Source organism: Talaromyces rugulosus, chromosome III (genome assembly GCF_013368755.1).
Source record: "Talaromyces rugulosus chromosome III, complete sequence".
NCBI lineage: Eukaryota > Fungi > Ascomycota > Eurotiomycetes > Eurotiales > Trichocomaceae > Talaromyces > Talaromyces rugulosus.
In genome coordinates this window covers 1,581,291-1,608,913 of record NC_049563.1, presented here as the reverse complement: position 1 = coordinate 1,608,913, position 27,623 = coordinate 1,581,291, and the positions used below count along the sequence as shown (strand labels likewise).

The following is a 27,623-nucleotide window of genomic DNA, read 5'->3' as shown; positions in this document are numbered from 1 at the left end:
CACCTCACCACTCAGATACGTATAAAAAAACAATATCTCTGCTAGGTAATCAAGGCTGGGTATTGAGGTGGAGAGCTGAATGTATAGCAAGCGTGTGTATGAAGGTCAAGTTAAGCTTTAGAACTGACCCACGGGGCGGAGAACTACTGGTAGGCCTCAGGCACCCACCAGGTACCGCCTAACATGCTTTACATTTCAATAAACTGATACATATAAAATAGCTGTTATTCTTGACGAGGTAGAAAAGTAAGGGAAATTTTCAGCCCATAGTATATCGTGGAAGCTGCAGTATAAAAAAACTTAAAGATAATGTTTGAATTCTTGCTTTTCTAAATAAATGTCCATTGAACAAATCATTTCTCTTAGTATCTACTCCATTCATGCCAAACAAGGCTTTGTAAAAAGAGAAGACTATAACTTAGCAAACTCAGCCCCAATTTGGTTGAGCATGGCCGCATGATCCTTGCTATAAGTGTCCCCATCCCTAGCGATGACTTTACGCACCTGGGAGTCACGAGGGCTAAAAGTGGCCTTGAAAGGCAAGGCCCGCATAACCAGGCCGTAGGTGCATGCAATGGGGTCGACGGGGATGGGCTCGCCCGTCTCCTCGGACAGGCCTGCCTTGATGTCAAATGACCATAGCAGCTGGGCAACGACGATCCAGATAACATTGCGCGCGAAGTACCGCCCCGGGCAAGTCCGCCTTCCATAGCCAAAGACAGCAGAGGGTAAGGTTTTGAGCTTCTTGCCGTCCTCCTCAAGCCAGCGATCTGGTATGAAATCGTCGGGGTCCGGGCCAAACAAGGCTTCTTCTCGGGAGATTGTCCAAACGTTGGGCACAATAACCGAACCTTTGGGGATAGTATATCCATTGTAGGTGGCCTCTTCCTTGTTCAAATGGGGAACGCCTTCAGGGCCAACGGGCCGCCAGCGAAATATTTCTTCAGCCACGGCCGTGATGTACGGCAGGTTGGGCTTGTCATCTGGAGCTGGAAGTCGATCACGCCCGACAACAGCATCCAGCTCATCGCGTGCCTTGGTCACAAAACCTCGGTCTTGTGTGATACAAGCCACCACAAACCAGACCAAGCTATCTGTAGTGCCATCCAGCGCGGCGTCGATCATGGTACCAAGCTCAAACGCTAGCTCGTCCAAGGGCATGTCGAGGCCATCTTTTTCGACAGTCTTCTTTAGATGCTTTGATATATTCCAGGCATCCGACTCCAAGCCCCGCTGAAAATTTTGGTCACGCAGGACATACTTGGTCGAGTAGTGATTCTCAGCCTTTGCCTTCCATGGGGCCAAGAAACTGGGCAGATTATTAAGTATAGGGAACTGGTCAACAATGTGAGCGCCAACCTGAACAAACTCGGAGAATTCTTCGTTGAGTTGAATAACGGCGCGGATCACTGGATCGTTGCAGTCTTTAACACGGAAGCCATACAGCAACGTATGAATGATACTAGCGACTGTGCGCTGAAATGGTCCTTGGACATCAGCACCGGCACCCCCCGCATTCTCCAAAAGATCGCACATAAGTTGATGCGATTCCAGAGCCTGGAAGGGGAGATAGGCGGCTGCCGGTGTCGCATTTAACACTGAGACCTGCAACCTCTGATGCTGTCGGAATTGCTCGGTATAATTCATCATAAGAATGTTCAGTCCTTTCAAGGCCAACTCAGTCGCTAACTTCACAGCTGATCAGCTCATGTTTGCACGCAGAGAAGGTCAATTGATAAAAAGCCTTACAAAAAGACGGGGCCTATCTGAGAATATGGCACCACGCTTCCCCATGAGGTCGTGGGCTACCTCAGACGTAGACAAAATGATGACCGGCTGCCCAAGCATGTTGACGTGAATAATTGGCCCATACTCCTTGCTCCATGCGCGATACGTCCTCCAGGCGTGGGACTTGGGGGCTTGATGGACATTGCCAATTATTGGTAATGGCTTAGGGCCGGGCGGCAGCGGCAAAGACGATGTTGATTTACGTCGTGTGACAATATATAAGCCTATTAGCAGTCCAAAAATGGCTGTGTACGTTGCTGCATGCATGGTGGTTGAAATTGGAAGAGTGTCGGTGATGGAAGAGCTGAAAACCGGTGCCGACGCCACAAACCAACACTAGCCCCGAAAAAAAACACCATGACATGTACATTATGTAGCAAATATTGAAATAGAATATAGTACAGCATAATGTTCATTACATACGGAAATTTATATGTAATTTTCAGGATGTCAGTCAATTCAATTAATGTTTAACTCTAAATGCAATTAAAAAGCTTATAGTCGACATATGTGACATTCGGAGACTTCAATGTTGAATATCAATATAGTTTTCATTTTACCAGGAAGCTTACCGACTGCCCTACTAGCTAGCTTAAAGCTTACTATTGGGTGGTAGCTTACGTGGGTGCCAAACTTTGACCTTTTGTCTGTAAACGCTGTGCGACCCTTTGGGAAGATCATCTCTGATTAGAATTTTTTGAAGTACAGAAGAAGCAGTTTTGGTGTTGAGAAGATGCTTACAAATTTATAAATACAGCCAGATTACATAAGGGTACCACCATTGGATTGGCCAGTTAACTATAGTACGTACGTACGTACTTGCAAAACAAGGCAACTCTCGCTTATAGTACCCCTGAACAGCACTTGAGTCCCAAGACGTCTTCATGTCAGGCCTCATGACAGAAAAGATGAGGCTCTTTCTTTCGCTTCCAGTCTAACCCTCGATATACAGAACAAAACACTGGCAACCGCTATATGATGTCAAAATTCGTAATATACTTGATGGCGGAGAGTATTCAAGTTCAGCACCTCGTATTTCTTCCTTCTTTTCTTTCTTTCTCTCTATTTACCCACTACTGCACTTGCTCTAAAATATGGCTTTCATCCCTTACAGAGGACAGCACTATGAAACATTATTGAGTATTGCCAAGTCAGTACGAGCACACAGAGCAGGAGCCATAAATGCACAAAATCCAGCATCTCTATACTCTCTTCCTACTGAGTTGATCTGGGAGATCTCTGAATACCTTCCTACCGCAGAGACTTTCTGTTTGATGATATGCTGTTCTCGCTTCTGGTGTGGCCGAACTAGTATCCCAACTTTTGTCAACGCCCAACAGTTAATTCAACAACCACACCGACCCCACATACATGGTCTTGCTGAGGTTCGGTTTCATATTCTCCGTTTGATGTAATTTGATAAAATTCATGGAAAGGGTATCAGCTCTTTGTGTTGCTGGACGTGTATGCGCACTCACAGAATAGCATGCTTCAAAAGCCCACAGAAACCTGTCAATTTAAGGCTCTCGATTGAAGAGCAGAGAATTAACTGCTCATCTGATATTATCCGCAGTTGTGAATTGAATTGCAGGAGAATCAGGGTTGGTATTTGCTATGAAAGCTCATTTGCTGAGCTCCGGGCCATACAGCTAGGAATGAAATACTGCAAAGGGAAAGCTGGATCATCTGTTAAAATTTCCGCTGGTCTCAATTTCTGGGAACACGTTGAGCTTGATCTACAAACTATGCGTCTCTCGTCCCAGTTCTGCCTTGGAAGATTCTCGGATTTTGGTTTAGATGGTTTCGACTATATATGTGAGACTGCACTCATTCCAATGTGTCGACACAATGGAGTTGATTGGTCTGGAAAGAAATTCCTTCGAAGTATATATTCAGAGGTTGCATTTTTCTGCTATTGCTGTAACACAAAATGCTCCGCGATACTTTCATCTGATGGATTTATTGAGGTCCATGTATCTCGTTATATTGGCCTCCTCGAATCCGACAAAATTTATCCTGTAATTCCGGAAAGTATCATATGGAAGTATCAACCACGACTTAATTCGTCATTGCCGAGAATTTTCAGATTGGCTGGACGAAATGTATAATGTAAAAACCGGTCGAGTGTATAACGGAGGCCAATTTGAGATGTTCAAACCCACTCGAAAACCGAAATTCTCGTTTTGAAGAATCAATTGATAATAAAAGTGATTTTATTATGGCTGCAATAAAGTGAAAAGTAATGGCAGGAGAGCTGAGTTGACTTGGATAAGTCAACATAGGAACGAAGATTGGGGAATTATTTGCGGTTTAACATGATTAGAACTCCCCCTTTTTTTTCCCAAGTTATTTACAATATCACGACGACGGTAGCTTTATTTGATACTATTTCCCTTTTCATTTAATTCAGATGTTTACTGACAGGAACACGGGCATTGAATATATCTATACAACATTATTTATATGCTTTCCTCCTTACCACATATTATCTAACGTTGAATGTGTTATCAAAGAATCTAGAACAATGAAAAACGATAAAAAATTTGTGGATATTATTATGATAAGGACAAAACACACACACATATATATATATTCAGCTATTGCTAGAACGAAGTAGATTTGTCGCCAAGTCCCTTCACATTGAAAAAAGGCGATATCTATGCCTGCACAGGTAGCACAAGTGCCCTCATTCAAAGTTGTTAAGCCACGAGTCCCAATTCACAGAAGCGAGAATATCAGGGTGGCCCAAGTTATCTAAATGAACATATTTGTCAGGGAGATTATTCTCTCCGTCATTTGAGCTGTTTAGAGTACCAAAAGGCTGCAAGTTGCATGGCATATCAGAAGTCTCGTGTGAGTTTGCTCGCGTACCAGTCGGAAAATGCAAACCCACTTCACAAAGACTAAGTGAAGTTGATCCTTGGCCTTTTTCATCATAATGGTCGCCTCTCGTCTCATCATGAATCGTAGATGGATACCCCGAAACCCCGTAGTCAGTAGTAGTAGTAGCGATAGGCGTGATTGTCGCTATCCACCCAAATCGTCGCCATACTTCTTCTTTCAAAGTCCACAACATCCGATAGCGAGGATCGGTCATTGGGGTCACGGATACTCCTACACGAGTAGAAATAGTTTCAGAGCCTAGCATTAATTTTCTAGGCAATGGCCGAATTGGACCTCTCATAATCCATTCTCTCCTTCTGTCAATAACTTGAGTGAGGAGTTCATGAGTTTTCTCAGAGTTTTCACATTCTGGGTCTGAACACCCACTCAAATGTTTTAGGAGAATCATCAAAGCATGTATAGGCTGAATAAATCCAGGTATGAACCACTCGAATGCTATATCTCGTCCTATTTGGATAAGATCTAGGTAAATTCTTAAGAAGGAGCGAGCAGTACACACGGCCTCGTTCCCACAGCTTGTTCCTTTAAATTGATCTAGCTGCCAGAATTGTAGGCCAGCCATACAGTACGCCCGATCGATCTGTAGTTGAAGAAATTTCCGCGCCCATCGTGCCAAAGCGGAATCTCCGCTGATTCGTGAAACGAGAGTTTCAATCCTACCACGGAAAGCGATAATATCATCGTGACTGGGTCGTTGTTTGAACCATTGATGTATTTCTTGGGCAAGTAGCCAGTGCCCTTGCATTGCTATAACCACTGCTGAGCCATCCTTATCAGCCTCTCCAAGGCCCATGTCCTCTTTGGTAAGCACTGGCAATGGTATATCATGGTCACAAGGTCGAATTAGATTCTGAAGTCCACTAGATACTGAGGCTTCAATATCTAGGAACACAAGATGCCACCAAGTTCGACGCCGCAGCTCACATTCAGACCGGTGCAACCCTTCTTGATCTTGGTGCAGACTTAGCATCTGAGCAAATCGGATTGCTTGAGGAAGGAAACCAAACGCCGCAAAAGGTGCCAGGTGACAGGCTCGAAATGTATTGAATATTATATATCCTTGAAGAAGCGGTATTGATGGATATGCAGTAAAATACTCACAGAACTCGAGCTGTCTAGTTAGATCTTGAAAGAGGCCAAGGAATGCCGGTGCGTGACAGGAATGGCTCAGTTCTGGGTTGGTTGAAGATGCAGCATAAACCACAGCGCATATTAAGACCAGGGTTTCAACTGTAGCGTGGTATACTATCTGAGACCATGGTAATTCAAAAACATCTTTCAAGGAGGGCATATCGCAGATAGGTAATAAGCGGTGGCAGCTCAGGAGATAGCTTTCCAACATCGATGTGCAATTTTCGCAGTCGAGCAGACGGCGTCTAAATGAGGACGCAAAACTGTCACCAAGTATATCGATAGTCGGACCCCTGAACGAGAAATAACTGAAGGCCAACGTCGCCGTTTTATGTTTCTACAATCACAATCAGTATGGTACAAGTCATGTGGACTGCGTCAATCGGGGTCCACCTCAACTAATTTTCTTGGAAAGCATAAAGACGGCGGCTCTTTTCTCTTATCTATTGACTTGTCTATCTGCCTTGCAAAGACATCGGACCAAGTTTCGGCGGATGGTGGAGTGTCGTTAGAGGCACAGTGAAGCTCGGGCACGAATGCGATGTCCCGGGAGACCCCCGGAAAATATTTGCAGTGATGTCCGCCTTTTTTACATCCTGAACAGGTGGGATGTACTCTGTCACATTTTACCTATCGTGCATCAGCCGCTATGCTTTTCTCATAAGGTTCATTATCATAGATAGTTAGATACTCGTCGATCTCGGCAAGTGGTGCAGGCCGTGGTCGGCCGCCGCCTCTTTGCATCTTGGACAGTAAAACCAGGTGTTTGATTCTTCGGCATTCTAAGATAGTCGTAACTAGGGAAGATTAAAGCTAGTTAATATTGGAAACATGTTGTCCGGCTAGGTGGAAGTGTGAACTCGGATGTTGGCGTCAGGTCGTCGGCGATATGGGTCTAGGCCGACCTGGGTATAGCCTTAACCAGCGAACTACCAGTCTACCACTGTTTGAGACACTGTACTTAATACTTGTCTATAGCTATTTTAATTATACTCCGTAACCCTTGTATAAATTGATTGAGTGGAGAGTGCTTGTATTCAAATGTGGTGGGCATGGGACTCGCCAGCTGAATGCCATAGATTCAAGAATCGGTTTACCCAGGGCTAGTTCAAGAGGTTCTAATGGTCAACTACAGAAGAATTTCGGGCCTGAACCTCTGGGAGTTGGTCAAACGGCCGCATTTGAAACACATTCCGCCCCCCTAAAAGACTATTATCAAGAGCCTCCGAGACATATTTCCGCATCACGTCCTCATATTCTCTTAGTGCTTGAGGACCAATACCGTGAGCCTTCAATGACATGGAGAGCATATTTGCATCTCTCAATGCCGTTGTAGCACCCAGAGCAGCGGTTGGGCACATAGCATGAGCTGCGTCTCCAATAAGCGTCACACGCACAGAAGCTTTGGATCCCTGCGCCCAATCGGGAATATTCGGTTTGACAGAGAGAATACGTAGAACCGAGCTTTGACCAGCATGGGAGTTCTCGAACAATGTCTTTAGAGAAAAATGCCAGTGGCTTGTCAGCTGCCTAGTGAGATCTGTAATTTCGGTCGATGTCAGATCTAGAATGTTTTCCGGCGTGTTCTCAGAATCGCAACGCAAGAAAAGCACCCAGTAAATATAATCAACAGGCAGGTCATTAATATCCTTCCTGAATCGCATTGGCTCGAGGAGGCAATTAAATCCAGTGTCTCGAATGAATGTGAGCCCTTGGAGAGCCGCTGGCGAAAGATCTTGAACAATCTTCTCGTTAAGGTCTGTTTTTCCGAATATCAATCGTGCCTCGGTATCCACGAGAGTAAAAGAAGGAAGTAGGCTCTGGCGCACTGGCGACCAGGTCCCATCTGCACCGACCAAAACCGATCCTTTGACTTCAAGGCCGCTCTCAAAATGCGCGATGATCTCTTCATTGGCTGCTTCAACGTAATATTTGAACCTTTCTCCAAATACAACGCGATCCTCAATTCCCTCAAGAAGGCTTCGTCTCAGGACACCGCGATCCGCACTTAACGGTTTACGAAGTGGGCTTGCGGGCATTGGGGTTTTCGCCCCTGGCCGAAACAGGGGACCACACGTACCGCCGCTTATTGCATCAAGTGTTGCCTGCGGTACATTTGATGGACCTGGGCTGATGTTACAGGACGACTCCAGTATAGAAAAGTCCGCTTTTGTAAGGCTCTCCTCCAGGGCCTGTATTCCTTCATCTGATATTCGAACGCGGTATCCCTGAGTACGTGCATTCAAGGAATAATCAGACTCGTAAACCTTGCAAGAAACATTATGCCTCGAAAGGCTTTGGGCGAGAGCAAGGCCACTAAGTCCAGCACCGATTATTATCACAGCAATAGTTTCCGGCATAGCGTCAAAATTCAGAGAGTGAAATATTGATGGAGGACAATTGAATGTGAACTGAGGTAGATCTTACGAGTTATTTATCATGGTATAAATAAGCATCGAGTTGGGGAAATCTTTTAGGTCATGACAATCTCCTTTTGTTCGTCTCGTACGAAGTGTCCCGAATAGGAAAGACGCCCCGCAAATACATGTAGCTTTCTTATTAGAAATTCTATTAGTTCCATTAACTTAAGAGTGTATTTGTCTATTATATATTGTATAGATGTATGCACATTCTAGTTATTGAAACAAGGCTACACTAATAGGCTACCTAGTGTAAGGTTGTATACCTATATAACAAGTATGTGTGACGCTAAAACAGGCGGCACAGTGCTGCTTTATGCTCAGCCTAGATCTGAGATCGCGTCGGTACAGATCACTCATAGAGCAGGACCCTACAAACTCCAGGGGCGCCTAGCAGCTCTGGGAGTATCCTAGGAGGGCTCAGGGAGCATATGGAGCCTAAAATGGGCCTTAATAAGTATAATCTAAACAGTAACATTAAAATTTCTATATTTAATAAATTGTATATTTTACTTGTAATAGTACTAATAGGAATCTAAAAAGAAGAAGAAAAATAATATCCAGTGAGATATATAACTAATTCCGATTGGCATTAGCTGATCTGGGTCAGGATTAACAGTCACCACGTGTGCAGTTGACACAGTAGCGACCAATTACTTGGGAAAGGAATATCTCTTTGCCAATCATCATACCGAATATAGTACTAAAAGAGAAATATAAATAGGAGCATTGCACTACTAACTACGTCTACAAAGGTTGCCGATTTAGGAAGGTGGAGCACATAAGACCAAGAGGACATTAAAAGTGGGTCTGGGGCTGACTCGACGATGACTGCCACTTGACTTCGTTCCTACTTGGTAATACGCATTTACAACTTTCATATAGTAGTACTACTGCTACAACGTACTAATATCGACTGCCATGGCTGATGTACGCTCTAGAAAGCCGGCGTCTGACCGGAGGAAGCAGCAGAATCGACAAGCTCAAAAGGGCTACCGTCAGTAGAATCCTCATTGCGGTCGAGCTAGCTGACTGACCTGACAGGCAGGTGAAAGGCAGAAACGGCGCATGCAAGCTCTTGAAAGATTGGTGAATGAACAGGATCATCACACAGTAGACTCAGCTTTCACCAATAACGGCTCTACGTCAACTGCAGTTTCCCCGGAAAGTGGCGGGGCGAGCCTAGCTACATCAACATCTTCTAGAACCGAACCTCCAGAATTGTCGGAGAGAAAGCGAGTCTTTGACCAACTGATGCACGAAATCGATAGCGTCGATGAAACCGTGTACAGTCGGATCGTGTCTGGGGAACTGCCCATTTCTCAGATCTTTCGAGCTGGCTTGCGCCATGTCCTTACTCAACCACCGCAAAATTCGTTGAGCAATGACACGTTGTCGGTAGATGGGATAGATCCCACTCTTCGTACGGACAAAATACTCGTCCCTGAAAACAAGATGCAAGTCCATGTACATGCTTTGCCGGACATCTACGCCAATCATCTTCGATTAAAACAATTTACCATAATTTCTGCTCTTCGGGCTAGTGCCGAGTCTGTAGGCCTTACTTTTAGCAAGCTCAGCAGCTCCGATACCGAATCGCCATTTTATCGGGGCCCCCTCCCGAGAGATGACGCTAAAACTATCATCACCAAAGAAACATTTGACAATATAACTCCACACCTCCGACCCACTGTAGCACAGCTTCGGCACCGTCATCATCCATATTTAGACGTGCTTCCTTTCCCTACACTTCGGGAACGAATCATTGAAGCTTGTTCCTTAGACTCGCCTTTACTTGACGAAGAGGATTTGTGTGACGATCTGCAGAAGGACGGGCTCATCTGCTGGGGTTCGTATCTCGGAGACGGGAACGGTGCTACTGGGTCTGGTGCACCGTGGGACTATCGCAGCTGGGAAGCTCAGCCATGGTTTCTCAAAAAGTGGTGGTTCTTCGTTGGTGGCTCGCAAGGCGAGCTTTTCCAGCAGACTCAATGGTGGCATAAGATGAGGGGCGATCGATTAGTGGCCCCATGGTGAGAAAAAAGGTTTCATCCCACGCCACTAAATTGGAAGATCCTTAGATGATCACGTACTTGAGCGCCTTTTTTTTATACTAGAATGTAATTGTGTATGCATTGCTGAGGTGAGCATTTCTACCAACCGGCGGGAGACCCACATGCTCACCCAAGCAACATCTGGATGCTCACCTCATCAAAAGTACATCTCAATCTATATACAGCAAGCATGGAACACTCAAATATTCCAGATATGGACAGAGATATAGTATCATCGTGGTCTTCACCCAGCCTTTCCCATCGCATATCTATTCTATCTACTCCAAGTGAACCATCAAGCCAGCACGATGAAATACAATCGGTAAGTGGCTACCATTTGATATAATTGTATTGATATCGAGATGCTTGGAGATTTATCACTGACTGCTGACTAGGCTCGGTCAGTCTGGCCTGAAAATCTCCAAGGTGGTCCTAGGCGCCATGTCTCTTGGTTCCTCTGATCACCTGAAATGGGCAATCCCAGAAGACCAGGCATTGCCAGTCCTCAAGCATGCCTTTGACCGGGGCATCAACACCTGGGATACAGTAATACTCTCTGCCTTCTTCCCTTGCAGAAGAGTGCATGCAGTATCTAACTACTCCGTCTAGTCCGATGTATATTCGTTTGGCGAATCGGAACGCATCATCGGCAAAGCTTTGAAGCACTATAACATCGCACGCGAGCGGGTTGTGATTCTGACAAAGTGCTACGGTGGCATCCCTGAGCCTGCAGACTTTATAGGCCTGTCTGAAGAAGAGCAACTCCGCATGTTATCCGTCAACGATGGAATCATGGTCAATCGCATTGGACTATCGCGCAAGCATATCTTGGACGCAGTGGATGCCAGTGTGGAGAGATTGAACACGTACATAGATGTCCTGCAGATACACCGACTTGACCGCAACACGCCCCGCGAGGAGATCATGAAAGCACTCAATGACGTCGTTGAGAGCGGCAAAGTACGTTATATCGGAGCAAGTTCGGTATGTTCATCGTTGTTTACTTTTGTTGGTCGATTTTTTCTTTATCTGTTCTAATTCTTCTTTCTCTTCTAGATGCACGCTTGGGAGTTTCAAGCCCTCAACAACATTGCGGATAAGCATGGATGGCACAAATTCATCAGCATGCAAGACTACCATTCGCTTCTGTACCGGGAAGAAGAGCGTGAAATGCATGCCTATTGCCGCGATGCTGGTGTTGGAATTATTCCGTGGTCTCCACTAGCTCGTGGTCTCCTTGCTCGCCCATACAAGGTGACCAAAGAGCAGCCCACGCTTCGTCAGACGAGCGACGTGTACTCTCAATTGTTGGTCGGCGAGGTGACCGAGATGGACGTCAATATCATCAACCGCGTGGAGGAACTGGCAGAGAAAAAGCGCTGTAGCATGGCGCAGATTGCCATTGCATGGTCCTTGAAGAAAGGGGTCAATCCGATTGTCGGCCTGGCAAGTATCAACAGGGTGGATGAGGCCGCAGAGGCTGTGGCCCTGGCTTCGAATGGCTTGATGACTGAGGAGGATGTCAAGTATCTGGATGAGCTATACATTGCGAAAGGAGAGCTCTGGATGGTAGAGTAGGGCTCTAGCATAATCGGCTACGAACGGTTGACACCAAAGACACTCCACATCTTTTAGCAGCCCTATATAGGTTGAAATAGCTTTATTGCAGAAACGGTTATAAATGAATCAGTTAATGTTATTACAAGCTTGTATCTAGGTGCTGAGGACTCGTAAACACAGGGAATGAAGAGCCGAGGCAGTAAATACGCGCGTATACACACAGAACCACCGCCACGCGATGCATATTTGCGACAAATATTTAAATATTGGAAACAGTAGAAACAAACACAGATTTAAAAAAACATAATGAATTACGCACGATAGTAATAAAATAAAAACACCTAGTATAGTAGCAAGTAGGACCTCGGCGCCGTCCGCAGCGGCTAATTCCAGTCCGGCCCAGCGCCAACTCACTCGCCTCAACTGCGTCGGCGTCCTCGCCGCGGTGCAAACATCCTCCGCTCCACCACCTCACCTCGTCAATCCCCCCCCCGTCTTCTGTGTCTTTGTGTGTCTCACAGTCGTCAACTCGTTTTCCCCGTTTGGTGAGTTGATATTATCCTCGTGTCTTGACGCGCCCTTGCTCAAACACTGCTCCCCTGCCCAACCTGTCGTCGGGGACGGGCGCTTCGTTGCTTGGCGCCTCGCGATAAACAAACATCCCCAGCCTCCTTTCTCCAGCTTCCCCCCACAGGACAGAACCAATCCATCTCTGCGCGTTTTCTTCTTGTTTTCGTTTCAAGGCTGCTGTTGCTAACTCTGTGTCGCATGAAAAGTGTGTTGTTGTCCTCGATCAATCCCCTCACGTCCGTCTTGTTAAGCGCCGCGCCCGCCCATCATGTCTGTCAAGTTCCAGGAAAAGGTGACAACTCGCACCAGAGCCGTCGGGGCCGAAGACCTGACGCATGAGTTGGCGCACAAGGTCGGCGAGCGCCTGACGGGCGGCGACACTGCCCAGGGCTATCTTGCGGTATGTCGGATCCCTTTCCAGCGATAGGATACAAGTCGTGCTGATGCAATGCAATGCAATACAGGCCTACTTGAAGCAGCTGCAAACCAACCCGCTGCGCACCAAGATGCTCACCTCTGGTGTGCTCTCCGGTCTGCAGGAATTCATCGCCTCGTGGCTCGCCCATGATGTCAGCAAGCATGGCCACTACTTTAGCTCGCGCGTGCCAAAGATGTCGCTGTACGGAATGTTCATCAGCGCTCCGCTGGGCCATGTGCTCATCGGCATTCTGCAGAAGATCTTTGCGGGGCGCACGAGTCTGAAGGCCAAGATCCTCCAGATCCTGGCCAGCAACTTGGTTGTACGTATTCAACAATTTTTTCTCTAGGGGAATAATACGAGAGACACTAACTTTAGCTACAGATTGCCCCCATCCAAAACGGCGTCTACCTCACCATGATGGCCATCATCGCCGGCGCTCGCACTTTCCACCAGGTGCGCGCCACCGTCCGCGCCGGTTTCTTGCCAGTCATGAAGGTCAGCTGGATCACATCGCCCCTTGCTCTGGCCTTTGCCCAGAAGTTCCTGCCCGAGCACGCCTGGGTGCCCTTCTTTAACATTGTGGGCTTCTTCATTGGCACATATGTCAACACCCACACCAAGAAGAAGCGTCTCGAAGCCCTGCGACGACAGTACGACCAGCGCCGGGGGGACCGACCCGGTGACTACGGCCGTCGCGACTATTAGAGAGCCAGACAATCCATAAAACTATAGTTTTATACCAATGAAGAATTGAATAAAACGCCGGTATGGGTGGTTGGGTGTATATGTGATGAGGGTCTGATTCTTTGTATTTTTGGTCTTTTATTTTTCTTTCCTTTTGTATGTTGATGAGATTTATTCCACCAGTACATCTATCTACATTATTGATGATGCCCTGCTACATGCCCCATGGTAAATAATGTAGTTAGAATGTAGCAATCTAATACGAGACGTTTACATGCAATTATAAGAAAGGTGGTAGGTATCATGCAACGTTCGTTATTGAGAGCTTGTCCCTCGAAAAGGACGGATGTCGAGACTTCATCTACTCAAATTCCATCTCCTCGCCAGCCCTCGCCTTTTCACCACGCTTAGCCTGCTGTACATACGCAACAAATTCGTCCAACACCCCCGGCCACGCGGCATCTGGACTCCACCAGCCAAACGACTCATCCTCGATCGACTTGCGCAAAAACACCTCTGTCTGCTCCCACAGATCCTTGTTGACCACACGTGTGTTCCGCCACTCGAGGAATTCAATGTACCAGTCCAGCCACGGCGTCGTAGCCGTATTCCATTCCACACCGCCGTTGGCGCTCGTGAAGAAGAGCTGCCACTGCTCCGACGCGATTTCAAAGCTCAGATTGCGTTGCCCTTGCATACGACACAGCGGGAATGCGTAGCGGTATACCTTGCGAAAGGACTCGGTATGTGTAGGAATGCGTTTGCGGAGGGTTGCGGCGTGTGTGATCATTTTGGGTATCGAGTCGGCTCTTTTTTTTTTCCCACTTAATTAGCGATGTAACACATATATAGAATATATATATATATATATATATACCCAGCATTCTTCCAGCCGTCCACAAACTCCTGGCGTGTGAATTCACCCATGCTGGGGGACTTGAGCAGCTCGGCGATGCCGAGACACACGACTTCGTCCAGACGCACTTGGATCTCTTCGAGGAATTTCATCGCGCCTTCGATACCGATCGTGTCTGGGTTTTCTTTGGGGTCATCTATTAGTTGTTACCACCTTTGGTCTCTAAATAAATAAATAAAAATCTTCTAGGATTTTTACCTCGATAGCTGTCGAAAATCTTATTCAGGGCCGCGACTGTCGACGAAGAGCTCCCCGATTTGGCCGCTCCAAAGTATCTTTGCATACCAGTCAGTCAGCTAGACTCTTCAAGAAATGAAGAAAAGGTCGACATACGCATCGAGAGCCTGTTCAACATTCCATGCACTCGCGCGCAAATACTACCTGGTGGTCAGCTTCACAAGTCCCCCAGGGTAAGTGAGTAACCTAAGAGCAAATACCTTGGCCGCAGTCGAGTCCTTTTCCTGCGTCAGGTCCACAAACTGTGCGATCGACTGCTTCTGCGAGCTGTTGTACGGCGGCATACTGGGCGGATATGTAAGAGGCCAGTGAGGTCGCGTGTAGGCGCAAACAAAGGGAAAAAAATAAAAAGATGGAGAAGGAGGTGAGGGGTCACGTTTTGCTGATGGAGATGACGCGCGCGCGGGGTAGCACTAATTGCTCAGGATGGAGATAGATATCCGTCCGAGCAGAACAAGACAAATGCTTTTTGGTTTTGCTAAAAATAGCAAGTGACAAGCTATGCAAAAGATGACCCAGAATGGAGACAAAAGAGTTGAAGCTTGAAACTCAATATTCTTGTCGAGTCACTCGCCGTCTATCTTTTGAGCACTTGCACTCAGTTATAAAAGAAACCGCCATCATAAGACATTGAATTTTACTGATTGCTATTTCCACTAAAAACATAACTTTTGAGTAACCCAGAAACCCAAAACTTCGCCGGTGACGCCGTACAAAGAAATTGAACGCCGAAAAATGCACGGTCCAACCCAATGAAAATGGACTACGAGGTGAACAGTGTGTCTTCCTGCAAGCTGTTAGCCCATGTCAACTTGAAAAATTCTACAAAAACTTACCTCACGGAGGTATTCTCCCAAATCAGCCTGTCTAAACACTGTGATTGCAGTCGGTTCGAGCTTAGAAGCAGCACTGGACGAACGAGCCGAGACACCGAACTATTCACTAATTAGTTGTTGATCTTTTGTTCCAGCGATAAACATTAACATACCCCCTAGAAAACAGTTAGACTCAAAATACGAACAAGATGAACAGCGCAGAGTACTCACCAAAGGCGTATCAGCCTGGGAAAACACGACACAGCCGCTGTTTTCGGGACAATCCTCGGACCACCGCAGCGTATGTGCCTTGAGGACATGACCTCCGTATAAAAAGGGCATCTCGCCATTGGGGCGAATCCACACCTTGTATCGCGCATGAGGGGCAATCACATCGAGCCTGTTCCGTCATACTGTTAGCCCCAGTCCCAAAAAAAATCTTCCAACGATGAGATCAACGTACGCCGTAATGTGCATGCGAAACTTCATCGTGCGAGTGAATTTGCCAATGCACGTCCCCAGACTCAGCAGATTGTCTCGCGCAATGCTCGTGGCCAGGTTTGCAATTGACAGCTTGACATAGTACACGCGCGAGCCCTGGATGCGAAACACATAGCGCTCGTCCTCGTCTGTCGGCTGGATGAGCTGGTTGAGCGACCGGCCGGTGTAGTGCGCGAGTTTCTGGAAAAGCGTCTTGGTTTCCTCTTCTGTGAGGGACCGCATGATGGCTTCTGTTTTCGATGCTGTTTCGATCGAGATGTTGTTGTTGTATAATGTGTTGATCACTATCTCGAAATTCCAAGATAAAAAATAAAAAAAGCTCCGCGGAAACTGGAAAAAGTGGAGCGGTTCCCAATGTAGGCTAGCGCGAACTCTTGGCACGAAAAAAGTCGAGACGCAGTAGTGAGAAGCAACCACGCAACAAACACACTCGAGAAGCACGACGAAGACAATTTGTGCGTTATCGCTCAGAATTATATTCTACAATGGCACCGTCTCGAGCAACAAAGAGAATACGGCTCTCCCCGTCCGACGACGAGGCCTCCCCCGCCCCAAAGTCTGCCACCATCAAGCAAAATTTCTACAGCAATGCTGCCGAGTGGGATCTGGAGCAGGACTACGAGCAGCGGCCTCGAAAGGGCAAGAAGAAAGCACAAGAAAAGACCCGTCTTCCGATCAAGACGTCAGAGGGTCTCGTGCAGGTCAGCGAATCCGACGATGCCGCAGCAGGCGATGCGGACAGCTTCCTAGACTCGGATTCGGAGAATGACAGTGCAGAGAAAGAAGACGAAGAAGAGAAAGAAGAAAAGCCCGCTGGGCCAAAGGTTCCTTTAAAGGTGCAAGTCGTGCAAGCAAAAGAGGAAATGGCACATATTGCCATGTTGATCAACGAAGACCCAGAGGAACATATCAAGCTGTTTAGAAAACTGGCCGACTACGTTGACAAGACCAGCACACATCCTGCAATCAAGAAACTGGCCCTGGCCACCCAGGCTGCTATATTCAAGGATGTTATTCCGGGCTACAGAATCCGTCCCATTGCCGAGGAAGTCGGCAAGAACGAAAAAATCTCAAAAGAGGTCCGCCAGCTGAGGGGCTTCGAGCAGTCGCTGCTCTCATCCTATGTGCACTATGTACAACAGTTGACAACCCTCTGCAGGGGTAGCAGACAACGAAACAACAAGGACGAAGCTGGCCTGCGGACCGTCGCCGTGGGCTGCGTATGCAACATGCTTATTGCCGTGCCACATTTCAACCAGCGTCTCGAGCTGCTCAAAATCCTGGTCAACCGTCTATCCAAACGCCGCGTCGACACCGACTTTGTCAAATGCCGGGAAACAATGGAAGAAATCTTTGCCAAGGACGACGACGGCATCGTCTCCCTCGAGGCTGTCGGGCTGCTGTCCAAAATGATGAAGGCAAAGGATTTCCACGTCCACGAGTCTACCCTCGATACATTCCTTCATCTCCGACTGCTGGCCGAGTTCTCCTCCAAGGGCTCGCGGGATCGAGTCGACCGCGAAGAGCCCGAAACATATGGCAAGAAAGGAAAGAACAAGAAAGAATTCCGCACCAAGAAGGAACGCAAAGTCGAAAAGGAGCGCAAAGCAGTTGCCAAGGACATGCAGGAGGCCGACGCCCTTGTCAGCCATGAAGCGCGGGAAAGGAACCAGGCTGAGACATTGAAGCTGGTCTTTGGCACATATTTCCGCATTCTCAAACTGCGCCACCCAAAACTTATGGGCGCTGTGCTCGAAGGTCTCGCCAAGTACGCCCATCTGATCAACCAAAACTTCTTCGGTGACCTGCTCGAAGCCCTGAAAGATCTGATTGCACGTCTTGAAATCGAAGACAACCTCGACAATGGTGACGACGGTGACGAAGACGACAACGACGAAGAGCTCACTGCCAGACAGTCCACCCGCGAAGTGCTTCTGTGCACAATCACTGCATTTGCCCTGCTCGAAGGCCAGGATGCCAGCAAGGCCGCGTCATCCCTGCACCTAGACCTGAGCTTCTTCATCACCCATCTCTACCGCGCTCTATACCCGCTCTCAACCAACTCGGACATTGAGTACAACCCTGAAAAGGCCCTACGCCTACCAGACCCAGGAACCAGACAAGCCGACAACAACACCACGTTTCAGCGGAGAAACAAAGTCAATTTCCAAACGCCCATGGTTCTCCTCCTACGCTGCCTGCAATCAACACTTCTCGCTCGCAACCTTGGCACAGTGCCGCCTATGCGTCTCGCAGGTTTCACGAAACGACTGATGACGACCGCACTCCAGCTGCCCGAGAAATCGTCTATTGCGGCGCTGGCTCTGCTCGGCAAGGTGGCCAAACAGCACGGACACAAAGTCGCACCGTTGTGGAATACCGAAGAGCGAAAGGGCGACGGCGTGTTTAATCCCGTTGCCGTGGATGTTGAGCAAAGCAATGTCTTTGCTGGTACGGTGTGGGAAGGGGAGCTATTGCGATTACATTACTGTCCAGAAGTGCGTTCTGCTGCTTTGGATATTGACAAGTTGATTGCCTCTACTGGCAGGTAATACTGGCATGTAACGAGGGAAAACCAAAAAAAAATTTAACGAAATGTAAATCTTATTAAAAATATCATCATTACTCATAACACATAGCCTCTCCTTGAGCTAGACAACAAATTGCATCACGCTAGAAAGGTATCGTTCGTTCATCACAAAGACATAAACTGGACATCAAGTAAACAGAAGAAAATCGTAATAACAAAAAAACCAACATCAAACAAAACAATAACCAGACAATTACAGGAGATTTTCCATTCTCAAAACATAATCAAACATTGCGCGGGTATATCCATCACAACAAAAACTCTTCAGTCATCTACACTTGCATTTTGTAATGTTGCAAGCTTATTCTGCAGATCTGCCTCGGCGAATACCAAAAAAGTTGCCAAAGATTGTATTCCAAATTGAGCGGAAGATAGCCTTCAACCAATTTTCCGATTTCAATGAAATAGCTGTCGCCGAACCCCCTGCAGTTGATCTTGTGTCATCATCTTTCTGGGGCTTGCCATCATCCTTTGCAGGTTTGGAGGAAGAAGGCGCAGCTTCTGTTTCGTTTGTTGCCGAAGGCCCAGCAGGCTCTGAGACGTAACTCTCCTGGCAAAAGGACTTGATGCGCTCTCCGGCCGCAGTGCTGTCACCAAGCAAATTCAGCGCAGAGACGGAGCCTCCCAGTTGTTTAAGGAGTGTCTCGCGGTCTTTAGCAAGCAACTGCAGGGCTGGGTCGGCTTCGGGCTCAGGAGTCGGTGGCTCTTTAACGTCAACTGCTTTCTTTCCATCTGCGCCCTCCGATGGAGCTTCAATGGTAGGGATGGGAACAGTCTCAGTCTTCTGATCTTCGACAACAGCTTCCTTGGGCTGTGATTCCTTGGAACCAGAGGCAATGGTATTCTCCGATACAACTGCTACTGCCGCCGCTACAGCCCCAGCGCCACCAACAGCCTCAATAGCGTGAAGAGCGTCTGAGCCGAACTCTTTGGAAGGCGCTTTGGTCACTGTAGGCTTATCTTCAGCAACAGGGACTAGCTCCTTTTTGTCTTCAACCGCTGGGGCTTCTGGAACTTGTTCCTCAACTGGGACAGCTTTGTCGCCATTGACAACGGGGGTTTCTTGGACGTCGGTCACAGACTTTTCGGCAGGAGCTGGTTCTTTAATTTCGGCGACAGGCTCTGCTTTTTCAGCCTTGACCGGTAAGGCTTCCACGTGATCAACCTTGGAGGGCTCTTCAATAGGCTCGGGGGTCTTCTCTTTGGGCTTTCCTTCCGCGGTCTTGTCAGAAGCAACCACAGCTGCAGCCGCAATGGCCCCAGCACCAGCTACAACACCGGCAGCAATTCCTACCTTCTCGGAAGTGGATGGTGCCTCGGACTCTTCGACTTTTTCAGCGGTTTCTTCCTGAGAATTTGTGGGCTCTTCAACGGTTGTCTTTTCTTCGGTAGGCTGAGCGGGGGTTTCTTGAACAGTTTCGGCAGGGCCCTCATTCACGGCCTCGACAGGCTTCTCCTCCACAGCCTTGACCTCAACAGGTGCTGTTACGGGTTCTGTAGTGGGTTCAACTTCAGATGCAGCAGGAACCTCTTTAGCCTTGGTCTCTTCGACAGGTTCCTCCACAGCTGCCTCAGCAGGTGCTTCAACGGGTGCTTCCACAGCTGCATCGACTGGCGCCTCGACTGGTGCATCGACTGGTGCTTCCACAGGTGCTTCCACGAGTGCTTCTACAGGCTTCTCCTCCACAGCCTCGAACTCAGCAGGTGCTGTTATGGGTTCTGCAGCGGATTCAACTTCATCTGCAGCAGGAACCTCTTTAGCCTTGGTCTCTTCGACAGGTTCCTCCACAGCTGCCTCAGCAGGTGCTTCAACGGGTGCTTCCACAGCTGCATCGACTGGCGCCTCGACTGGTGCATCGACTGGTGCTTCGACTGGCTCAGCGGCCTTGGTTCCTTCAACCTCGGGTGCTTCGTCAGTGGCTTCGACAGGTGCTTCGACAGGTGCTTCCACTGGCTCAGCGGCCTTGATTTCTTCAACCTCGGGTGCTTTGTCAGTGGCTTCGGCTTCAACGGTCTCTAAAGGCGTCTCAGTAGTCTCAGTAGTCTCTGCAGTCTTAGCTTCTTCAGTTGCCTGAACAGTCGCCTCGACAGGTTCAGAAGCCTTGACTTCCTCAACAGGCTCCTCTGCCTTGGGTTCTTCAGCAGGTGCCTCAGTATCTTCTGGGGTGGGCTCTATCACTGTCTCGACAGTGGGCTCAGCCGGGGCTTCTGTAGAAGGCACGTCTGTAGCTTGAGTCTCTTCGACCGGTTCCTCGACAGATTCGGAAGCCTTGACTTCTTCAACAGGCTCCTCCTTTTCGATGGTAGGCTCAACAGGCTCAGCAGCTTTGGTTCCTTCAACAGGTTCCTCGGCAGGAGCCACAGGCTCAAAAGATGCTTCAGTAGCTTCCGAAGCTGGCTCTGGGACTTCCTTGGCGGCAGTTTCGACCGTGGCTTCTGTCGAGAGCACTTCGGGGACTTGAGTCTCGTCGACGGCGGCTGCAGGCTCAGCAGGTTCCTCCTTTACAGCCTCGACAGCAGGTTCGCCGGTCTTCTCTTCTATGGTTTCGGTAGAGGGTTGCTCGATCGGTGCTTCGCTTGGCTTGGCGGCTGGTTCTTCTGCACTTTGAGGCTCAGCAGCTGCAGTGACGGGGGTTGGTTCCTCGACGGCGACTTCCTTGACCTCCTCGGTAGAAACGGTCTCGACGGGTTCTTGACTAGGCTCAGCCTCAGTAGGCTTGGGTTCTTCGACTTCGGTAGCCGCTCCTTTGACAGCTTCTGGTTCGACTGCCTCGGGGGCAGTTACTTCACCAGCGACGAGTTCTTCAACCGGTTCTACTGCCGCAGGTTTTTCGACAGCTTCCTCAGTGGGTTTCTCGGCTTCAGGCTCAGCTGGTTCAGGAGCAGCGGGCTTGGGTGCTTCGACTTCGGTGGCTGCTTCCTTGACAGGTTCCTCGACAGCTTCTGGTTCGGCTACCTGAGGAGCGGTTGCTTCAACAGCGGAGGGTTCTTCAACCGGTTCGGTTGCCGCAGGTTCTTCGACAGCTTCCTCGGTCGGTTTCTCGGCTTCTGAAGGCTCGACTGGCTCGACTGGCTGGGGAGCAGCAGCTTCCTTGGCTGGTTCCGTCGAAGACTCCTTGACTGCTGCAGATTCCTCTGATGCAGCTGGTTCGGCTGCCGCAGGTTCTTCGATAGCTTCCTCGACGGGCTTCTCAGCTTCTGTGGCTGGTTTAGCAGAAGACTCCTCGACTGCCTCGACTACCGTAGGTTCCTCTGATTTCTCTTTAGGTTGTTCAACTTCAGCTGCAGCTTCAACCGCTTCTGATGTAGCTGGTTCGGCTGCCGCGGTTTCTTCGACAGCTTTCTCAGTGGGCTTTTCGGCTTCTGAATGCTCGACTGGTTCAGGAGCAGCAGCTTCTGTGGCTGGTTCCGTAGAAGACTCCTTGACTGCCTCTACTGCCGCAGGTTCCTCGGGTTTCTCTTCAGGTTGTTCGGCTTCGGCTACGGCTTCAACAGCTTCCGATACAGCTGGTTCCACTGCCGCCTCTGTGGTGGAAGCCGGTGTCTCTTCGGTCGCAGGTGCTTCAATAGGAGCTTCCTTAGCCTCAGTGACAGGCTCTTCCTCTGCCTTGGCGAATTCTTCGGCAGCTTCGGCAACAGGCTCTGCGGCCTCGACGGGTTCGGCAGCAGTCTGATCGACTGTTTCTTCCACAGCTGGAGCAGCAGGTGCTTCTTTGGGTGCCTCCGTGGCCGCAACTTCGATGGCAGACTCCTCCACAGCTGGAGCTGGCTCGGCGGCTTGCTCCTTTGCGGGCTCTTCTGCTACTTCAGTGGGTTGTTCGACCGGCTCGTGTGTAGGTTCAACGGTTTCGGTCGAGGTCTCGGCTTTCTCTAGAGAGGGTTCTGGCTCGTCTGCGGCTTTCTCGTCAGGCGTTTCTTTAACCGGAACATCAGCGGCAGCAGGCTCTGTCGTTTCAACAGCTTCAGGCTTAGATTCTTCCACAGCCGTCTCTTTGTCTTCTGAATCTTCAGCAACGTCGGCCGTCTTCTCAGCAGGTGCTTCCGAGGTCTCTGGGGCTGCTTCAGCAGGCTTCTCGTCGGAAGTATTAGCAGATTCAGCAACTAGCTCGGTTTTAGCCTCTACAGCAGCCTCAGGTTCCTCAGCTAGCGCAGTTTCTTCCGTAGCTTGTGTCGTCTCAGCAGCCGGTTCTTCTACTGCTTCGGTGGCTGCAGCAGTCGGTTCGACGGCAGCCACAACTGGTTCAGACGGTTCGGCTGTCTTTTCTTCCTCAGCAGCTGGCTCAACAGCTGGTTCGGAGGGTTTAACAGGTGCTTCTTCCTTGACTGGCTCAGGAGCGGCTTCTTCCGTGGTGGCGGCTGGTTCCTCAGGGGTCTCAGCAGTCGGTTCCTTGGTAAAAGCTTCTACAACTGGTTCAGCTGCGGCTTCCTTGGCATTTCCCGTGGTTTCAACAGGTTGTTCCACGGTAGGTTCCTCCTCCTTTGCGACAGGCTCGTCAGAGGCGGGCGCGATAGATTCAGCTTCGTCAACAGTGTTGACAGCCTCTGGCTTCTCTTTAGCTTCCTCCTTAGGCTCTTCCTTAGGCTCCTCAGTGCTGGGAGCTTCGGCGACCGCTGGTTCCGGCGCGGACTCGGCCTTCTCGGTGGATGGTTCGACCGTTTCAGCTGTTTCCTGAACAACTGGCTCGTCCTTAGCCTCCTCCTCGGCCGGTGGTGAAACTTCTTCGGCAGTGGCAGTCTCAACAGGAGCTTCAGGTGTAGTGTTAGCTGCTTCGGTCTCCTGCGACTCGGGCTCTGGAGCTGCAGCTACCGGTTCAACCGTGTTCGACTCTGCTGCAGCTTCCGGGACCTCTGACTCCTTCGATTCGGGGGCCTGCCCCTCTACAGTAGCAGTCTCTTCAGCAGGTTGTGCCTCTTCCTTTGCAGCAGGTTCGGGAGCAGACTCTTCCGTGGCCGGCTCAGCTTCAGTGGGCTCTACCGGAGCATGTTCTTCGGCAGCCTCGGCAGGCTTCGATTCTGGCTCTTTCTGCTCCTCGACAGGCGCATCCGCTGGGCTCTCGCTGGACTCGGCTGCTTGTTCTTTGGGTGGTTCAGGAGCAGACTCGGTCACGGAGGGCTCTTCTGCTTTCTCCTCGACAGCCTTTTCCTCGACAGGCGGCGCGACCTCGGCGGGAGCTTCAGGTGTAGATTCGGCTACTGCGTCCGCCTTGACCTCCTCGACAGGTTTGTCGGCAGCTTCGGGCGCTTTCTCGTCCTCGGCCTTGACGTCGTCGTCAGCCTCTTGAGACTCACCAGGAGTCTCGGTGGCGGCGGCGGCGGCGGGAGCAGCTTCTGCAGCAGCGTTCTTCTTGCCCTTCTTCTTCTTGTTCTTCTTCTTCTTCTTAGACGCTGTCGTATCCTCTACATCGGCGGGAGTGGCAGCAACGCTAAGGCCGTTTTTGGCGTCATCGAGAACTACGCGCGATCAGCATAGCTCTTTAAAAAAAAAAAAAACTTTTGATATATGTTTAAGCAGAGAGAACTTACCAGGTTCAGTAGCAGCAGCGACAGCGGCCATAGCTTGAATTCGTCACGGTCGTAAAATATAGCAAGAAGCAAGAAGCAAGAAAGGCCGTTATGAAACAAGTACTCGTGAGAATTTGCTGAAACAATGAACTTCTCTCTTGAGGTAAGCGGCAGAGTACAAGTACAAGTACAAAAGATTTTTCTTCTTTCTTTTTTCTTTTTTTGGCAAATTTGACTGGCAAGTAGAGAGACAAAGCAAAAACAAGCAAAACACACGAGCAGAAGGGTATCAATAAGATTCGTGACACAACGTGAGGATTAAGAGTTGGCGTAAGAGTTAGATAGAGTAGGAGAGAGGAAGGAAGAGAGAAAAAAAACTCCTCAGGCAGGAACGGTGGTGAGTAATAATAGTAGCTCCCTGACCAACTAGGAAGGACCGGGTCTGATGCGCCGACTATACGACTAGTCACCACCGAGTCTTGTCACTACTTACTGACGCTTAGCTCGTCCGGCGGTCCTCTTTTTTTTTCCCTTTTCTCTCACAGCAAAAAGCAGGTCCAATTCGCTTTCTTGATCAAGCATTGACTCAACTGACCGGCGGGGCAGCAACCGTTAGGCGCTCGTTGTCACAGTGACAGGTAACCTAGCGTTGGGAGCTTGGGCAGGATTGGGACTAGGCGGTTGGTAGTGGTAAACCACCAGGGTACTAACTAGTCGCGGTAAAACGAAATAATGAGGCGAGTGTTGCCTTGATCAAGTTGGTGATTACTATTATTATTGCGAAATACTGGGTGATATCATAAACTGATAAGCACGGAAAAAGCATTGAGCCCACCACTACGAAAATAATATACAAAATAATAACAACGCGGTCGCTGCATGAGTTTATTGTCAACAGCCAGTTACCGCTCACAGGCCACGACCAGATGAAACTCGAATAGGTTGATGTGCTGTGCAGGTTGCATCATCGCTTTAATTTTTTTTTTTTTTCTGCTGGCCAATGCTTTGCTGCCTGCAACCTGTTTTAGCGCCTTGCAGGACCCTCTCTCTTTAAAATCTTATCGACCAGATGACTGGTTAAACGGGCTAGTAGACTGGCTAGCTAAAAATGCGGTGAACGCGGTGCGAGGGGCCAGTCGGCGAGGACCTTTGACCACCATCGACTCAGTTAGGAAAAAGACAAACACGAAGAGCGCAAAGCACAAAAAAAAAAAAAAAAAAAAAAAAAAAGGTTTTAAGGTCTGGCGCGCTCCCATGGTTCATCACAGCTGACTAGGCCGGAAATAGTTAGATTCGGGTTCTATGTGCGATGATTGGTCGGAGCTTACGGTGGCTGCCGGGCCGGGCCCCACCCATGCAGCCTTCTTTCTGACCGCCAATTGCGAACCCTCCGAGTATATCCATGGACAAAGGTCTTGTCTTTATGCGTGTTTTCAAAATGAAAATTGTTGGTTTTGTTAAAGAAAAAAATACTGTAGCTTTGATGACCCTTTTCCTCGACATGCTCGCGTGCTTGCATGATACATACATACGTAGTACTCGGTAGTCGTGCTCAAACGCTAGCGCTGAGCCGAAATGGTGCAACTGTGCATGCCCTCTCCTATGCATGCATGCATGCATGCATTAAGCGGCAAAAGTTCGCAGATGATTTGCCCCCCTCCAGCAGGAAACAAAAACAAAAAACCGCGGCCAGTCCGGGTGGCGAATCTAACAAGAAATAAACTTACATGTCCCACGAGGCATTTGTTAGTTCGTTTTAGCTGGCCACGTAGTAAGTAATTCGTATTGACGACCTCAGGCTCCAAGCATCGTAAAAATTGAATCGATGCAGAAGGAGGTGGGTCTTGCCCCTCCTTGCTTAGGTATCAATTAATCAATTTTGGACAACCCGGGGTTAATTGTGCTACCTTGTCTTTTGCATAATTTGCTCATCTGAATTATTGCTCTGGTTAACCGGATTAATAACGTTTCAAAACTGTAAACCTGTATACATTTTCAATGCATAGACTGCATGTCAGTATCAAATAATAGGCACTACTACTACTTAGTACTACATGTACAATGTATGCCTAAGCTAGATGACACACATTAAGTGACAAGTCATCGCCGCCCCGCCAACTCACACCACACATCACACATCACACATCACACTACTAGGCTACCCCGAATTTTCAATCGCCAATCGGCCTCGTCCACGTTGGGCTATTCATTCATCAGTCTACTGCTCTACTGTAAAGTCTACAGTCCTGTTTCATCTCCAATCCAATCACATGACCTGTATCATGCGTCAGCGTGATGCTACAGTTACTTGGGTCTGGAAGTTTGCTCCAAAGCCGGTGATTCGGTTTATTATCAACAGTTCTATTCACTGCCCAGGCCCAAGTTGGCCCGATATCAATCCTAAATAATTGACAAGAAACAAAAAAATATAATAAACGGTCCGTTGGTATCTCGCATGAGACGAATGAAACCAATATCACTTGTTTAACCTAAACGCCAACCACACATCTGACACCGCAGAAGAACCAAGTAACTTCCGAAAGGGAGGGAAAAAAAAAAAAAAACGCTTATCAAGTCGTATCTCGTTGCAAATGGCCCAGGCTGATCAAAAAATCTCTAGGTCCTCAAATTCCACCACCAGCTTGTTGCCGCCGCCACCGCTGCCACCGCCGTCGTCGCCAACGGACGCGTCGTTTCGCACTCCGTTCATTGCTTCCCACACGGTGCCTCCGCGCTGGATGCTGGTCGGACGGCTGGCATAGACACCCACATGGACGCATTTGTCCTCGACCCCGTAGAAAAACCAAGTGACTTCGCGCAGTTTCTTCCACGTGCTACCCACAGCGCCGGGGGTCACGGCGTACGGCGACAGCGACGGGATCTGGTACCAGATCCAGAGCGAGTGGCCGACACGCTCGAGCTTGATGCGCAGCGATGTGATGTTGGTCGGGATATTGGGCATGGCCAACGGCGACAGACACCAGTCGGCCCCGTCCGAGGTCGCGCTGACCGATGAGGCATTCACAGTGCCTGACGAAAACTCCATTCCGGCTTTGACCCATTTGCAAGACCGGGAAAATGCCGAGTTGCGCGTGCCGCGGTGGTGGTGGTGGTGGTGGCTGCCACCACCACCACCAGAAAATGGGAGAGGTTCGACGACAGAAGACTGGCCCGGGGCGCTGCCTGCGAAAATGACGAGCCCGCCTTGGTCCCATTCCATTTCCCAGTCGGCGCTGATGGTCACCTCGGCGACTACAAAGGGGCGGCGTAGCGAGGTGAACACCATGGGCGCTGTCGAGGTATCTCCATTCGGCGGTTTCCTCCACAGATTTGTGTTTGGCCCTGCAGAGAGCGTGAAGTAGTCCATGCAGATCGGCAGCGAGAAGCTGGGCGGCAGGTTCAGGGCCGAGAAAGAAGAGCGATCCGGCGGCATTGTTGTGCAGACAGAGGGAAAAGGTTTAATATCTGTGTGCTTTTTTTTTGAATCAGTCGCTGATTCCGGCGACTCAAGGCAGCCCGACTAACGTTCA

The 27,623-nt window shown here is 49.0% G+C and overlaps 10 protein-coding genes across 10 annotated transcripts; 4 read left to right on the top strand and 6 right to left on the bottom strand.

Annotated features, from left to right (window-relative positions):
- Nucleotides 1-411: 411 nt before the first annotated feature.
- On the bottom strand, nt 412-2,055 carry TRUGW13939_05417 (uncharacterized protein; the record flags this gene model as incomplete). The annotated part of the gene is made up of 2 exons (XM_035488580.1): nt 412-1,689; nt 1,750-2,055. 2 exons carry the CDS (start codon nt 2,053-2,055, stop codon nt 412-414), a joined length of 1,584 nt encoding a protein of 527 aa, XP_035344473.1.
- Nucleotides 2,056-4,474: 2,419 nt separating this feature from the next.
- On the bottom strand, nt 4,475-5,662 carry TRUGW13939_05416 (uncharacterized protein; the record flags this gene model as incomplete). Its single annotated transcript, XM_035488579.1, has 1 exon — nt 4,475-5,662. The coding sequence occupies one exon, from the start codon at nt 5,660-5,662 to the stop codon at nt 4,475-4,477; it is 1,188 nt and encodes a 395-aa protein (XP_035344472.1).
- A 1,279-nt stretch (nt 5,663-6,941) lies between these two features.
- TRUGW13939_05415 (uncharacterized protein) lies at nt 6,942-8,183 on the bottom strand (the record flags this gene model as incomplete). Its single annotated transcript, XM_035488578.1, has 1 exon — nt 6,942-8,183. The coding sequence occupies one exon, from the start codon at nt 8,181-8,183 to the stop codon at nt 6,942-6,944; it is 1,242 nt and encodes a 413-aa protein (XP_035344471.1).
- A 981-nt stretch (nt 8,184-9,164) lies between these two features.
- Nucleotides 9,165-10,280, top strand: TRUGW13939_05414 (uncharacterized protein; the record flags this gene model as incomplete). Its single annotated transcript, XM_035488577.1, has 2 exons — nt 9,165-9,240; nt 9,292-10,280. 2 exons carry the CDS (start codon nt 9,165-9,167, stop codon nt 10,278-10,280), a joined length of 1,065 nt encoding a protein of 354 aa, XP_035344470.1.
- A 325-nt stretch (nt 10,281-10,605) lies between these two features.
- TRUGW13939_05413 (uncharacterized protein) lies at nt 10,606-11,875 on the top strand (the record flags this gene model as incomplete). Its single annotated transcript, XM_035488576.1, has 4 exons — nt 10,606-10,619; nt 10,693-10,843; nt 10,907-11,281; nt 11,354-11,875. 4 exons carry the CDS (start codon nt 10,606-10,608, stop codon nt 11,873-11,875), a joined length of 1,062 nt encoding a protein of 353 aa, XP_035344469.1.
- An 820-nt stretch (nt 11,876-12,695) lies between these two features.
- On the top strand, nt 12,696-13,553 carry TRUGW13939_05412 (uncharacterized protein; the record flags this gene model as incomplete). The annotated part of the gene is made up of 3 exons (XM_035488575.1): nt 12,696-12,827; nt 12,892-13,167; nt 13,230-13,553. The coding sequence occupies 3 exons, from the start codon at nt 12,696-12,698 to the stop codon at nt 13,551-13,553; spliced, it is 732 nt and encodes a 243-aa protein (XP_035344468.1).
- A 340-nt stretch (nt 13,554-13,893) lies between these two features.
- On the bottom strand, nt 13,894-16,223 carry TRUGW13939_05411 (uncharacterized protein; the record flags this gene model as incomplete). Its single annotated transcript, XM_035488574.1, has 8 exons — nt 13,894-14,341; nt 14,410-14,584; nt 14,647-14,723; nt 14,782-14,825; nt 14,886-15,067; nt 15,512-15,620; nt 15,732-15,900; nt 15,964-16,223. 8 exons carry the CDS (start codon nt 16,221-16,223, stop codon nt 13,894-13,896), a joined length of 1,464 nt encoding a protein of 487 aa, XP_035344467.1.
- A 263-nt stretch (nt 16,224-16,486) lies between these two features.
- TRUGW13939_05410 (uncharacterized protein) lies at nt 16,487-18,553 on the top strand (the record flags this gene model as incomplete). Its single annotated transcript, XM_035488573.1, has 1 exon — nt 16,487-18,553. The coding sequence occupies one exon, from the start codon at nt 16,487-16,489 to the stop codon at nt 18,551-18,553; it is 2,067 nt and encodes a 688-aa protein (XP_035344466.1).
- A 339-nt stretch (nt 18,554-18,892) lies between these two features.
- TRUGW13939_05409 (uncharacterized protein) lies at nt 18,893-24,145 on the bottom strand (the record flags this gene model as incomplete). Its single annotated transcript, XM_035488572.1, has 2 exons — nt 18,893-24,042; nt 24,115-24,145. 2 exons carry the CDS (start codon nt 24,143-24,145, stop codon nt 18,893-18,895), a joined length of 5,181 nt encoding a protein of 1,726 aa, XP_035344465.1.
- Nucleotides 24,146-26,698: 2,553 nt separating this feature from the next.
- On the bottom strand, nt 26,699-27,526 carry TRUGW13939_05408 (uncharacterized protein; the record flags this gene model as incomplete). Its single annotated transcript, XM_035488571.1, has 1 exon — nt 26,699-27,526. One exon carries the CDS (start codon nt 27,524-27,526, stop codon nt 26,699-26,701), a length of 828 nt encoding a protein of 275 aa, XP_035344464.1.
- Between the last annotated feature and the right edge of the window lie 97 nt (nt 27,527-27,623).